The 14,619-nt window shown below is 30.2% G+C and overlaps 1 protein-coding gene across 5 annotated transcripts in view; it reads left to right on the forward strand.

The window, feature by feature from the left end:
- Window positions 1-14,619, forward strand: part of LOC105192912 (alkyldihydroxyacetonephosphate synthase) — an 86,245-nt gene that overhangs the window by 66,665 nt on the left and 4,961 nt on the right. Inside the window, exons 1-4 of one of the 5 annotated variants that reach the window (XM_039452865.1) lie at window positions 373-472; window positions 3,290-3,379; window positions 9,867-10,147; window positions 12,363-12,651. In XM_039452865.1, coding sequence (XP_039308799.1) covers window positions 432-472; window positions 3,290-3,379; window positions 9,867-10,147; window positions 12,363-12,651 — 701 coding nt within the window. In that variant the 5' untranslated portion in view covers window positions 373-431. Of the gene's footprint in view, window positions 1-372; window positions 473-958; window positions 1,185-1,224; window positions 1,566-3,289; window positions 3,380-9,866; window positions 10,148-12,362; window positions 12,652-14,619 lie in introns of those variants that run through there. The other 4 variants (XM_026134303.2, XM_039452867.1, XM_039452866.1 and 1 more) reach the window with 4 other exon arrangements.

The following is a 14,619-nucleotide window of genomic DNA, read 5'->3' on the forward strand; positions in this document are numbered from 1 at the left end:
CTGTAAGATTATAAAAAAATAATATTAATATTGGCAATATAAAAAAATTTATCCTACAAACTTTGCAGTTAATTTTCAGTCTTTGGAAGTTCTTGTGCTTTTCAATTCTTATTTTTAAATCAAAATTATTGTCAGTAAATAATATTTTAATCAATAATACATGATAACAATTATTTTATAAATAATTAAAATACAAGAAATTAAACTAACTTCTTTGTTAATTTTTGCAAGCCAACAATAATCACAAATTTAACTTACATTACGGAACACAGCGTAGTTAGTTACAGTGCTACCAACTTTATGATTGAAAAGACTGTTTTCAATAGAACTTTCGGAATACACCCCCAGCCATATAGTTCCGCCGACTGAAAATGTGGATCCATTGGCGCCACTGTACGACCTAGAGAAAGCGTCACACGAAAATCGACGGCATGGCCTCTCTCAGGTTTCTCTCTGTTTTAGCACTCATAAGGTATAGTGAATTTTGTAACTTTATTCGAACGATCAAACTAATCGCGGAGATAATGAAACCAGTTCTAAGAGAAAGTCTATTATTTTGCAACCGTATCTTTTGACTCGCATTTTTAGTGAGCGTCTCAATATATTCTATGGGTGCTTTCCAGCTACGACACAAATCGACACTGTGTAACACAGTGTCCATTAGTGTAAGAGAGAAAATTTTAGTTGTTTCACTCACACTAATGGACACTGTGTTACACAGTGTCGACTTGTGTCGTAGCTGGAAAGCACCCTATATCTAATTAAAAAAAGTGAGAGGTACGTTATTTGAAAGATGAGAACTAAGAAGGCGCAAATACGAACAGACTCGTCGCGCAGTAAGATGTAGGATACGCGAGGCTGGCCGCGGATTGGTCGTTCCTCGCTCGGTGAATCGACGCGATAGGCCCGTCGTGCCGTAGGCGTGATTGGCGCGCGGCGATGGGTGGTCGGGCGGAGGCTCTATCGATTTAAATTTGGTTTGCCGGAGCGCGTGTCAATAGTGGACGTAGAACCGTCGCCGCGCGTTTTAGGGTTATCGCATTTTGTGTTTATTTCTTGGCGGTATTCTGAGTTGAAACTCTATACGCGGTGGATATGTCGGAGCAAAGGAAGCGCGAGACGATCGCGGAAACGACGAGCGCGAGTGAGCCGATCAAGTTTGAGAGCGCCGTGCCGAGAATCAGGTCAGTTTCACGTTCGGGCGGTACTCGCCCCTCGGAACGGGACGGGACGTGGACTCCGCGACACGACAGACGGAACAGATGCGCCCTGTACATGCGCGTGCATACACACTATATACGTATACGGGAGTCGGATTGCACGCTTTGCACGCGCCTACGTTGCCCACCGCCGCCGCGGTCTCGAAGCGGTGTCGCGGTGTCGCGGTGTCACGCCGGCTACACGCGCGTGCATTTAATCGTGACTGCAACCGGCCACACCTCTTGCAGCTATGTACACTTTACGTGTGCAAAAATTCGTGACTCATTGTCGACGTTACGACTAGTATATACTCCCCCGCCCTGAAGATGACTCGAATGACATCTTTGTAAACGCGAACACACTGTGTAATTATAACGTCGATCGATAAAAGACTACCTCTACCCTCTTTTCAACGCTATAATTTTTTCCTGCGCTCTTGTCTTATTAACAAGTTCTTTTCTTCTTCTTTTTTCTTTTTTACTGCTCCGTCATTCTTTTGTTATTTATTACTATATAAAATCTAGCGGAATAACGCGAAGCGGAGAAAATCGATGTGCTCAACATTTCGAAAAATCGTCTTTCAATTTGTTTATAAGCGGCGCTCGGCCAAATATTCGATCACGTGACAAAAATATGCGCGGGCAAACTACAATTTGAAATATTTCGAGATTCGTGCACCCCGCGGTATATAATTATTGCTTAGTTTACATCGAGCACTTTGATACGCGTACTAAGCAAATGTTTATAGCTTTCGCTGAAGATGCGTATCTACTATTTTGATACGTATCGTATCAGACTAATACGTTTATATTATCTCATCGTTTATATTATCGAACTAAGTTAATTTATTACGAATGTTGTACTTGGTAACGCGTGTCAAATGACCGGTGTAAATTAGATCAATATCTCGGGTGGAAATAAAAATCGGAACACAAGTCGAATGTTAGGGAAAGGTGACAGAAGCGTTTTCTTCTCTTTTACACTTCATTGTTTGAATTTTCACTCGCTAAAAAATTCACACGTCTTTTCTTCCTGACATATTCGATTCATTCGACTTGCGCTTTGATGTTTATTTTTCAGTACAGAAAATTTCTGCAGTAATATTGCTACATGCTGCGTATTGCTACTTGCAGTATAAAGATTTCTATATAAAATTCTGCATAATATTCTATGCTTCACTCGCGAATATTACGCGCTACCATCATCAGATGGACGTGACGCAATATTGTACGTTTCCACACAAAATAGAATGAAAAGAGCGTAACGTTTTCCATCCATATTTTAATGAAGTAATTCTTTGAAGGAACAAGTTTTTATAATTGAGTTTAAAAATGAAAGTAAATTTGAAAGTATTTTGACAGTAAAACAAATTGATTCTTTTGATTCTTAAGCATAAAAATTAATTATTCAGGAATATACGATATTCTTAGAAATTATACGTGTCCAAATGTTAGTTCAGTTAATATAATGAACTAAATTGCAATTGAAATATCATCAGAAACATTAAAAAAATATTACATTGCTCTAATATATTGTGTTTGCAATATTTCTAAAGGCGGACATTTTGTATCGTTGCTATAATATTGTGATAATTTATAAAGCAACCATATTTCGCAACTTTTTTTCAATGTTGCAATCTTGCAATAAAATATGCCTACGTTCCGTTTCACGCATGATGCGCATGATGTATCGTTTTGTCCTTGTTTAATATTTGGGGAATTACAAGGATAAAATAATGCGCCATGCGCATTATGCGTGAAATGGAACGTAGCCTATGGCTACATAGTATACACCGAGCACTTGATACACGTACTAACTCGTAACTTTCTATTAATTTATCTTATTTTCGACAATGCGTGTATACATGATACGTATATTTAATTATCTCGATTTATATTGTACCAACTTAATATACTATTTTTTAAATTTATTGCCGAAATTAAGATAATTTAATAGAAAATTACTAGTTAGTACGCGTATCAAGTGCTCGGTGTATACTAGGTCTTCTATGTGTGCAATGTTGCTACAATCTTTCTGCGTTGTACGGGCGGTCTCTTTCGAAACACTTACGTCGCTGTTTATGTTTAAGGCAGCAGTTGTTGAAGTGGAACGGTTGGGGCTACAAAGATTCCGGATTTCGCGTAAACGACAAGAGCGTGATAGAGTTTACTGGTAACAGGTGAGTTTCGTAGGACCTATTCGCTTTAGAATGTTAATCGCTTAGAAGTAGTTATGCTAATGATAGGATATACGTTATACGTTCAATATAACGTTACACATAACTACTTTTTAGTAATTAGACATAACAAGGCAAAAAAGTGAAAGTAGAGAAATAATATGAGATATTATATTGTACATTATCCCAAGGAGAACAGAAAAGGCAAAAAGGTATTAAAATGACGTCAAAATATGATCAAATTTTAGTTCGTCACTGTGACATCAAATTGCATAAATTTTTGATACCTTTTTGACGTTAAAATTATGTCATCGTGACATAATTTTCACGTTCTTTTGATTTTATACGAAAATATTGGCATAACGGAGACGTCAAAAAATTTATTTTATGTGTCATGTTTCGTTGTTTATGATATATCAGTTTATTATACATCTGTAATAACAAATAACATTTTTATATGAATACAATTACAGATAGGTTACAGAGATATAATGTAGGTTAGCATTTCTATTCAGTAATTTCTATGCAATAATTTAAGATATCAAAAATTTATGCAATTTGATGTCATAGTGACGAACTAAAATTTGATCATATTTTGACGTCATTTTGATACCTTTTTGCCTTTTCTGTTCTCCTTGGGATGTTACATTTTAATATAAGATTAAAATGTATATAATTTTCAGTTTATTAAATAAATTATTTAAATTAAGATGTACAAAGTTCAAGTACTTAGCTTTTATCTACTTCAAGATTCCATGTAGGTACTTATCTTATCACTGTACTAATTAGCTTAAGGTCCAATCTTCTTTTTATTTCGTCATATACCATATATAAAAATTCTTTTGAGTTTGCGAAATAAATTATTACATGTTATTATTTTACTTAAAGATTATGCATTTTAAATTTAGCAATTTGACTATTGCTAAATTGGTTAATGATAGTTTCGTTTTTTATTCATTGATTAAGTTAATAATTAGGTATAAAGTAAAACTGATGAAATCGATTTTAATTTAAATATATAATAATTGTCATTAAACGAATTGTATGGTTTACAATGACACGTATTTACTACGTAATAAAAATAATTAGAGTTAAACATAAATATGAGATGGCCCATATCGGTCACGGCAGATCTTAGGCCGGTATTCATAGTCGATTCTTATATTTAAGATCATCTTAAGTATCATCTTAAGATGCCATCAACCAATCAGAGAGCCGTATTAGCATCTTAAGACGTTACTTAAGACGACCTTGAAATAAGAATCGACTATGAATACCGGCCTTAGTGCTGAACAATTTTCACAATCTCCGGCGAACTTGCCCTCCCCACTTATGCAAACTGTACGGTGCATTTTCGTCGGACTTGAAATATAGTCATTGCGTGATACTGGAATAAATAATATTATTATAATAAATTGATGAGCAATTTAATAGTTTTGATTCTCAGAAGCATGTATAGAATATATTTCGATTATTGACTTTGTAAGCAGTCACTTTTATAATTCGTAATCTTTTTCAATTTTTATTTATTTACATGATAAGTTTTTTGTTCAGTTTTAATTATTTATCGGGAGGATTAAAATTGAGATTTCACTAAATATCCATATGTAGCATTGAAAAGTCTTAACTTGCTAAGTGAACATGTTGAATGTTGAAATTCTCGTGTATTGTCTCGTTTCTTTACCTTTATCTAGCCAGTATATTTATTCAGTTACTCTGGCAATTAAGCGTATCGCAAGTTAATGCATGTCGCGATGTGTTACGCACTATGTGTGTGCACCTTTTATTTGCACTTCTTGAGTGAGTCTTACAATTACCGCCTGTCGTCAGCGAATCGATGAAAACCTTATCTGCATAAAAATTTCACAAATACCATAAGAGAAAATACACGAAAATTGCAGTTATATTATTAACACTGTGATAATAATTAATTCAAAAATGTATTAATCATAATATTAATTTTTATAATTTTATCAATATTGTACTAATAAAACACGTAATTATGTTTGAGAAATAAAATTATATTAGGAAATTATAAAGTAACATGTCTTCATAATGTATTTCAGAAATAATTATTATAAAGATATAAATTTTAATATGAACATTATACCAATCATTGTAAATAAAACAATATTATTTTAATTTCTAATTATTATTTTTGAAATCTAATCATAAATTTTTTTAGCGCGTATCACGGTGACGTATCATCAATTGTAATCGTATGATAGTAGACGTAGTAATAAGAGTGATAAGAATTGTATTATCAAAGTTGCTTAGTTTGCGTAAGATACAGCTATTATGATATACCAAGTTGCATTTTAAGTCAAAATTGCAATGCACATAATGAATTAAAAACGATTATTGCACTAATAATTTCAAATTGCTAATGGACCAATCCAAACAATATGACGTCATAAAATTAGGTCATAAGATATCTTATGCTTCATTTTTAGAGATTTATGTTGTCTAAAAAATAGCCCATACAAGACATTAATTATATGATTCTGGGGAAAAATTTTTTTATATATAATTGTATATAATTATATTTAATCATATATAATTATATATAATTATCATATATATTTATATATGATTATACCTATAATAAAATATTTTCATATATATTTAAATATATATAATTAAACTTAATTATGTATAAACAATTTTTTCGCGGGACATCTTGTTTTTTGCAATTATAGATATTTGTAATATTTGTAATATTTTCTACCTTATCATCGTTGTGTTAGTAACTGATAAAAAAACGAATTTTTTTAGCATTATTGATAAATAGCCTGGTAAAAATTTTTTCATGTAAAAATAATATATAATTTAGAAATATATAAAATTCATCCATACATGTATTCTTTCTTTATAATCTCTATTCATGTAAAGAAAAAGAAAAATAAGAACAATAAATAATTACAAAATAATTTATTAATTTATTGATTTTATGGTTTGTTTACAAAAAGTAAAGTGTTTACGAGTAAATTCTATATACATACAATGTTTTATGTATATTTTTTTTAATACAATTTCATATTCACACCGCAGTGGCGACTTCGTATGAAAACAATCATTCTCAGAACATTTACATTCTTTCTCAAAATTTTTTATACATGTTAATTATAAAATATTTTAAAATACTTTTAAGATTTTTTATTCTATAATTTTTGATGAAATGTTATAAAAACTAAAAAAATAATAAGACAAATATAAATATTTTAAGAAGAAAAATATATTTATTACGTGTAAATAAATCCTGCAATCGTTAAATAATAGATATAAAATTTCCTCAGCAGAATACTCTCCCATCTTAAATATAGATCTGTTCTGAATTTTCATATTTACTAGTATTATAAAAGTATTATAACATAAAATAATCTGTTATTTACATTGTATATATATCGAAATAAAGATAACAACAAGAAATATAGTCAGCATTGGCAACAAAAAAAATACAACTTCGTCAGACATTCTAGATCGCTGACACATGCTTGACTTTCACTTGTACGAAACACCGCAATGAACAATCTTTTTAATTTTCATTAAAAGTGACATACAGTTTTTATTTTTCATGAATTATACATTGTACAGTTTTATTGTAAAAATATTTATTCTACATTATTTATTTGAAATAATGCTTTAGAAAAAATATACATTTAACATTTATTTAATATTTATTCTTACATTAATACTCATTTGAAATAATAATTTAAAGAAATATATATTTTTAACATTTATCCATTTATTAATCTAACAACATAATTATTATTTAAAATGTTAACAAATATTTTTCAAAATGTTAAGATAAATAAATTTTTTAATAAAAAAAGGATCTAATTTCAATGTTTTTTAAATATATTTTTTCTCGTTGCAAATAATGTTTTAAAAAATTTCCAAAAACGTTTAAAAAAATATTGTTCTGCTCTCATTGGAACGACTAATATACATAATGTTAATCATTAAGTGGTCAATAAATCCTTACTATTAATAACATTTTAGGAAAGAAAATAAAGATACACTGTTATATTGACTAAAACCGCGGTTCGCTTCACATTCCAAGCGCCATGTTAACATCATTCTTCATTGTTCATTTTAGGCATAAACAAGAATAAAATAAAAAACAATTAGTACTGAAAAAAAAGGCTAATGAGAGTCAGCGCGGATACAAATGCGCAATCGTATTAATATTATACGAAATGTTTATTTATCATTGAATTACAATTAGAACGAACGTTTCGACTCGTTTTTGAGTCATCTTCAGCGCAATATATAAAGTAAACAGTTCTAGTCGTCATCAGTCAATAGAACAAAACCAATAGTGATTTGAATGTGAATCGGACCATCTACTCAAATGTACCGACATAAATATGCACTGTACGTAATTCTATGCCTTACAAACATGAATTCTCTGTTATAAAAACACAAATACGTATTGTAGGATAATAAGATTTTAAGAAAGATAAGATGGAAATAAATATAATGATTAAAGGTAGTTGTTGTTAATAAGGTCGCAATTTAATTAAGTACGCGATTTAAATAGTTACATATATAGAGCGAATCTTGTCGCTTCAGTCGAATTAATAATATTAATCGTTTCTTGAAAAAGTTCACGTAAAAAGAAAAAACGAACTCGTGGCTAACTCTGAATTTCCGCACTCTGTCTCTGTTTGTCTCTTACCCTGTCCTTATACACTCTGTCTCTGACACGGAGCACTGTCTCGGCTCGCGACTCACAGCGGACTAGGGATGTTCGATCTTGAATCGATTTTTTGGAAAATCAATTCTTTTTCTTTCAGTTCTCGATTTTTTAGATCGATTCTTAAGTTTCGATTAAATCGACGAATCGATTCTCACGGCCCGAGATCGGCGTCTCGATTCTTAGGGTGCAAACCAATCACGAGCGTTTCTCAGTTTTTAAAATAGTTTCCAAAAACTGCTGTACGCTCGTGATTGCTTCCACTCTCACATACATATAAACTAATATAAGAAAGACAGTGATTTTCCACCTCCCGTAATTATCCGGACACCGAAATAAATCCTCCCGTGTATGAACTTCCATTCAAATACTAATACGTTACAAGACACAATTATCTTACAGCAATTCTTAACGCGTATGTAACTATGTAAATCATATTGTTACGCCACATTGTTACAATATGATTTACGTAGTTATATACGCGTGAACGGCATTGCAGTTGCAGATCGTCTTCTGCCAATGTGTTATAGTGTTCGTGTTGTTGATTTGTTCTTGCTGTTTTTGAATTACGCTGTGTTATTAAAAAGCTCTTTCGTATTAAAGAAAGCTTTCTTATTTCCTGAGCGCGAGTGAGCTAGAAAACAAGCTGACTTTTCCGAATGTAACAATATGTACAATAATAAATATAAAAGAAATCTAAAATATTTTATTTAATGTGTACTGTTTCCATTTTTATCAATATACAGAAATAATGTAAATTATATTTTATTTTTGAATTATTAATATTGTATATTTTTATTTTATTAATATTAAAATCAGATATATTAACAATTTAATTATTTATTTTTTTAATTTTTTTCGTATTATGTTATTCAATAATTTACATTGCTTGTATTGTCTACATAAAAAAAATTTTGTTTGAACAATACGTAAATAATCAATATAGACGTAATCTTGAAATGTACATACGACACAACCCTGTATAATTAAAATAATAAAAAAGATCGATTTTTGCGAAATCGATTCTTTGACATTCGATTTTTGGGCGGATCGATACTTTTAGTTACGATTCAGTTCGATTCGAAAAATCGATTCTTTTCATAAGATCGAACATCCCTACAGCGGACTGTCGCTCGCTCGTGCTCTCCCAAATTTCGACAACATATAAGGTCGTTACGATTGTCGACCGATAACAATCGATCTTCGATCCCTCGATCCTTGTCCGATATCTATTCTCCTACAGTATACTCTGCTTTAAAAACACAAAAATTACGTAATGAAGTAATTTATGCTTTTCAAGCTGAGAATTTGTGTTTGTAAAGTGTAGAATCAAAGATAATAAAGTTTCTCTGTTGATCCTTCTACAAGCTGTTAGGATTCGCTCTTTCATATTTTTTGAAGTTGTCGATGGATCGTCAAGTACCATCAAATATTTACCATTTCCGACTCATTCTACGCGTAACACAATAGCTTGTAGAAATATCAATAGAGAAACTTTATTTATGCATCACTCATTCATTAAACGCATTAATAAGTGTGTGGAAGTTTAAGGTCATCATTTTGAACATTTATTCTGATGTTTTTGTAAGAAAAAATGTACATCACACTGTGTTACTAAAATTGACCTTCAAACAACTATTCAACGTTGAAACAATGATGCATGTCCCTCTCCAAATCATACAACGTTCGTCTAAAACATGCATTTTTCTCTTAAGTGTACTAAAGGGAGAAATATTTCAGTCGATTAGAATATACGCTATGTAAATAGTTAATTTTAATATTTTTGTTTAGATATCCCATTGGAAATCAAGAGCTTCCATATTTCACAAAATGGTGCGAAACAACTTTCGATGTAACATGGGAAATGAAGACGACGCCTCAAAATTTACCAAAGCACTTTCCAGAACCAATTCTTTCTGCAGAATTGTTGGAAACAATCAAAGAATTAACAATCGATTATTCAACCGATGGCGTCGATCGTTTATTTCGAGCACACGGTCACACGTTGCGAGAAATTTACCTTTTGAAGCATGGTTCCTTCGAAAGGATACCGGATATTGTCCTATGGCCCAGTAAGTTGATATTTTTCTATTATTATTATTATGAAAATTGCAATAAATGGGCGGAATTTAATTATTTGTGTTAATGCACACAATATTAATTTTTAAAGAATATCTATTTGTTAACGAGATTATATTATTCAAAAAAATTATATAGAGACGTTATTATGAAAACAATGTGACATTTTACAGATAAACAAGTTAATCATTAAAATTTTTTAAACAATTACTTTGTACTTTTTTCAACTTTGGTAAATACAGCTATTTTCCAAAAATTAAAACAGATACAATTGCAAATGGAAATTCTTCTACGACAATCTTTTTTCTACAAGTCCACAATCAGTGAAATATTATTACTCCACCTATTTAATTGATGTTGTGATATGTAATTATACAGTGCTACTTACATGGTAATCTTTTTTTTTTGCGATTTCGAATAAAAAGTATTTGCCTGATACATACTTTTATGATAAATCTATTGTTTATGCTTGTCTTAGAAAGTTTATTGTCTAATAAATAATTACTTTATTTTTTAATTCGAGATTTTATTTCAGATTATTTTTTAAATAAAAACTTCTAAGTACTTTTAAAATCATCGTGTATAATCATTTCTGTTTAATTTCAATTAATGCGTTTGATTAACGCAATCAAAAAATTGCGTTAATCAGTTTTACTGCTTTTATCTTTAATATCGCGCTAATATATGGTCATGTATATACATGATTCATATAGATCTTATAATCTTATCAAATATTTTATTCATCAATGGAATTTTAGTTAATTTAGATTAAATAATATATATTTGACATAAGAGATTTCTACATAAAAGATTATTGCATATACAAAAGTTTAATAAATTTTAACAATCCTCAATGTCAAAATTAAATTTTAGCGGTTATTACTGTTTTAAGAATAAATCATCAAAATGCGAAGAATCTTCCATGGATAATAAATCAATATTGTTTATGACATGTGAGTTGCAGCAAGAATAATCAATATGAATTTCTGCTCAAGTCTAAGTCGGGTATTTAACTGAACTGAACATTCAAGTTTGTTTTCCTTTCACTTCCATATACAGGTGACATAAAATTGTTCAGAGTAGAACGTGAAGAAAATAAATAACATTTACTAAATGAAAAAGATAAATACTTACTAAAATAATAGTAAATAAAAAGAATTTAATTAAGATAGGTCTTAAAAAATTAATTTTGCTGAGTTCCGTATGGAGCCATGTAATAGTCAAAGTTTATTTCACTTCTGCTCTTCCAACGTATTCTAAAGGTTCTGACAAAATATATTAGAAACCGGTCTCTTGAAATCATTACAACCTAGCTGTCACAGAAAATGTCAATTGTCTCAAAAAAAGAAAAGAAAAAAATTTTAAACTGCTTTAGGGATTCCGACGATTATTTTTATTTTTCCAATATGAGGAAGATTTCTTAAAAGTAAAAATATAAATAATTTTTCCGTGGAGTTACATGTTTTTTTTTTTAGATAAAACAATTTCTTTTTTTATTCTATGAATATATTGAGAATATAAAAAATAATCGTTAATTAATTACATTATTGTCAGATATATATATAATTGATCGCTTCTGGATTAATATAATAAAATCTAGAATAAATTATAAATAATATTATAATAGAACGACTAAAAGGAATAAGTAAAAAACGCGGTAAAACATTGCATTATCAAAGAGCAAAAGCACGTTTACGAGTGATAAGTAGGTCAGGTAACACGATATTTCGTATCTTATGACAGTATATATTAGAATGATATATGAAATGTCTCGTAAAATATTTATTTTTTTATCGTATGCTCTTACGTAATGAACAGAATTCGTTTATATAAGAAAAAAAAAGATTCTATTTAAAAAAATGGGAACTGTCTTCCTACTGAATCTAATCCTATTTTATGGAAATTCACAACGTTGAAATAAAATGTGGTAAAGAATGTTATTACTAATCACGTTTGAATTGTGAATGTCCTTAATAGGTTCTGAGAAAAAAACTCATAAAATAACACACTTTACACTTTTCATTCTGTTTAATTGCATTTACTTACGTATATTTTGTACTGCATATAAGTGGGAATGTGTTTTGATCGTTCCTTCCTTCCTTCCGTGGGCAAATCTTTGTCATGAAGTGTGTCCTCTATTAACATTCATATTTATGCATGATGTAATATATATATCTACAGCATGTTTTTTTACATCATGATCTACAGAGTGTCACGAGGATGTCGTCAAGATTGTCAATATGTGCGCACACAATGGAGCCGTCTGTATACCTTTCGGTGGTGGAACCAGCGTCAGCCGTGCAGCGTGTTGTCCTTCGGATGAACGTCGAACGATTATTTCATTAGACACATCGCAAATGAATCGGATGTTGTGGATAGATAGAGACAATTTGTTAATATGTTGTGAATCGGGCATTATCGGACAGGATCTGGAGCGGTTGCTCCGCTCTGAAGGATTCACATGTGGTCATGAGCCCGATTCTTACGAGTTTTCCAGGTACGCGAAGTTTAATCTCTCTGTGTTGAAAATGTACGTAAAGTTAAGTCTCTCTACGAATGCATGAAATGCACATTACGTTAAAAAAACCACCCGGTTTGAATAAAAAAAAAAAAAATCAACAATTTTCATGTTTCCCTTTTTTTTGCGGAAAAACGACTATAGCTATCAATTTCACGTTATTTTATTTTTATCTTATAGAATAAGTATGAATTTTTATATACAAAAATAATTCAAAATGGTCGAAAAGTAGAAATAGCGGCAGATGTCTTCAGATCAATTTTTGTTAAATTGCTGACACTAATACAGTCCAAACTAATCTTCTAAAACCAAAAATCCAAATTTGTAATTGATAATGTTAAATGCATTCTAAATCTAATAAAATTTATTTTCTTCCACCGATTATGCGGTGCATTAGATTCCCATAAATCACGTCCTAAATAATAAATATTTCATTACTTTGAGTCTAGAATCTGTTAAACAACATTTTGACGAATGTAATCGTTTAAGTTTCAATAAAAAATATTAATTACAAACAAAATTATTCAATAAAATGAAAATGGGTGCTATATTACTCTTTTTTTCTCTATTATTTGTTAAATCTCGAAAGTCCTTTACTAAACTGTTTGTTAAAATTACGTTTTAAAGAAAAATTTTTTTATTTTTGTAGATCATTATTTTTTCCATTAAATTATAAAAAAAATTATTTAAAATGTAAAATTTTTTTACTTTTTTTAGATTAATGCAAATAGTTAATAACGTATTAAAAGCGTAAGCCATTTAGCCGATTCCTCTCTATATAGCCATTGCATGTGAAAAAAACACATTTTGAGATAAATGCATTTAAAGTTTTCAATTAGAATATATTTTTTAAAATACTAACAATAGATTCTTTTTTATTCGGCGATTCTTGGGCCATAAAAGGACATTTCCCTTTCATAAAACTGATTGATCTGAGTTGATTGGTTTATTTCGCTGTTTTTACCAGACCATCATCTGTTTTTACAGTGCGCCAAATCCAATCACTGTCCGTTCATCGCATTGCCTTACATTTCGAGCCTATATTCTCCATAGTCTTCATAATCTTTAGAATCACATAGTACCCTTTACTAAAGATACCAATAGAAATGTTGCTACTTTAATCATTTTTGGGTCTATGGAGATGATTTTGTGTTAAATGCCAAATGCACGCATTTAAACTCTCATTAGAATTTTGTGTGCGTTTGTCTACACACCAGAATGTGTTCCAAAATGTCTTCTTGTGATAAATTATTGTTAGTTGATAACACTTCTCGAACAAGTTCAAAATTGATGGATCATGCTTATAATTAGTGCCAGTGCCATGGCTTCGACGCGTCTCCATTTAGATCAACTGTAAGTACCGCGACGTAACGAATGCTTCGATGAATCATTTGTTAATGTCATGTGCTTCAACATGATCATAATAATATTCTTCATATCCTTAATATTATTATGCCTAACTTGTAATAAGTAAAGAATTTTTTAATTAAAATTTTCACAACTCTCTCTTTCTCTCTCTCTCTTCTCTTATTTATCTTTAATTATACATTGAAAATACTGGTCTGTGTATCTAAAGGTGAGGCAAGAAGATGATATTTACTAACTGTCTCAAAACATTATATTCCAAACATAATACAATCCAAATATAATATACGTCGACCAGTCGTTTGAAAATTCGAAATTTTACTTCTGATTTGAATTGCTCAAACTTTGTTAATTTTTAAATAATCGTGTTTAAATTTTCAGGAAAATATTTTTGAATAGTTGTTATTTTATTTTTTTGACTCTTCAAATCGGGTGGTTCTCTAAATACATTCGATAAAGCAAAATTTGAGAGATTAATTTCTATTATTTAATATTTTTTATATAATTTAGTTACGAACTTTAATATTGACGTACGATTTAATTATTTTTCTATTATAGGGTTGGAACAAAAGTTGTAGCATT

This window comes from Solenopsis invicta, chromosome 8 (assembly GCF_016802725.1).
Source record: "Solenopsis invicta isolate M01_SB chromosome 8, UNIL_Sinv_3.0, whole genome shotgun sequence".
In the NCBI taxonomy this organism is placed as follows: domain Eukaryota; kingdom Metazoa; phylum Arthropoda; class Insecta; order Hymenoptera; family Formicidae; genus Solenopsis; species Solenopsis invicta.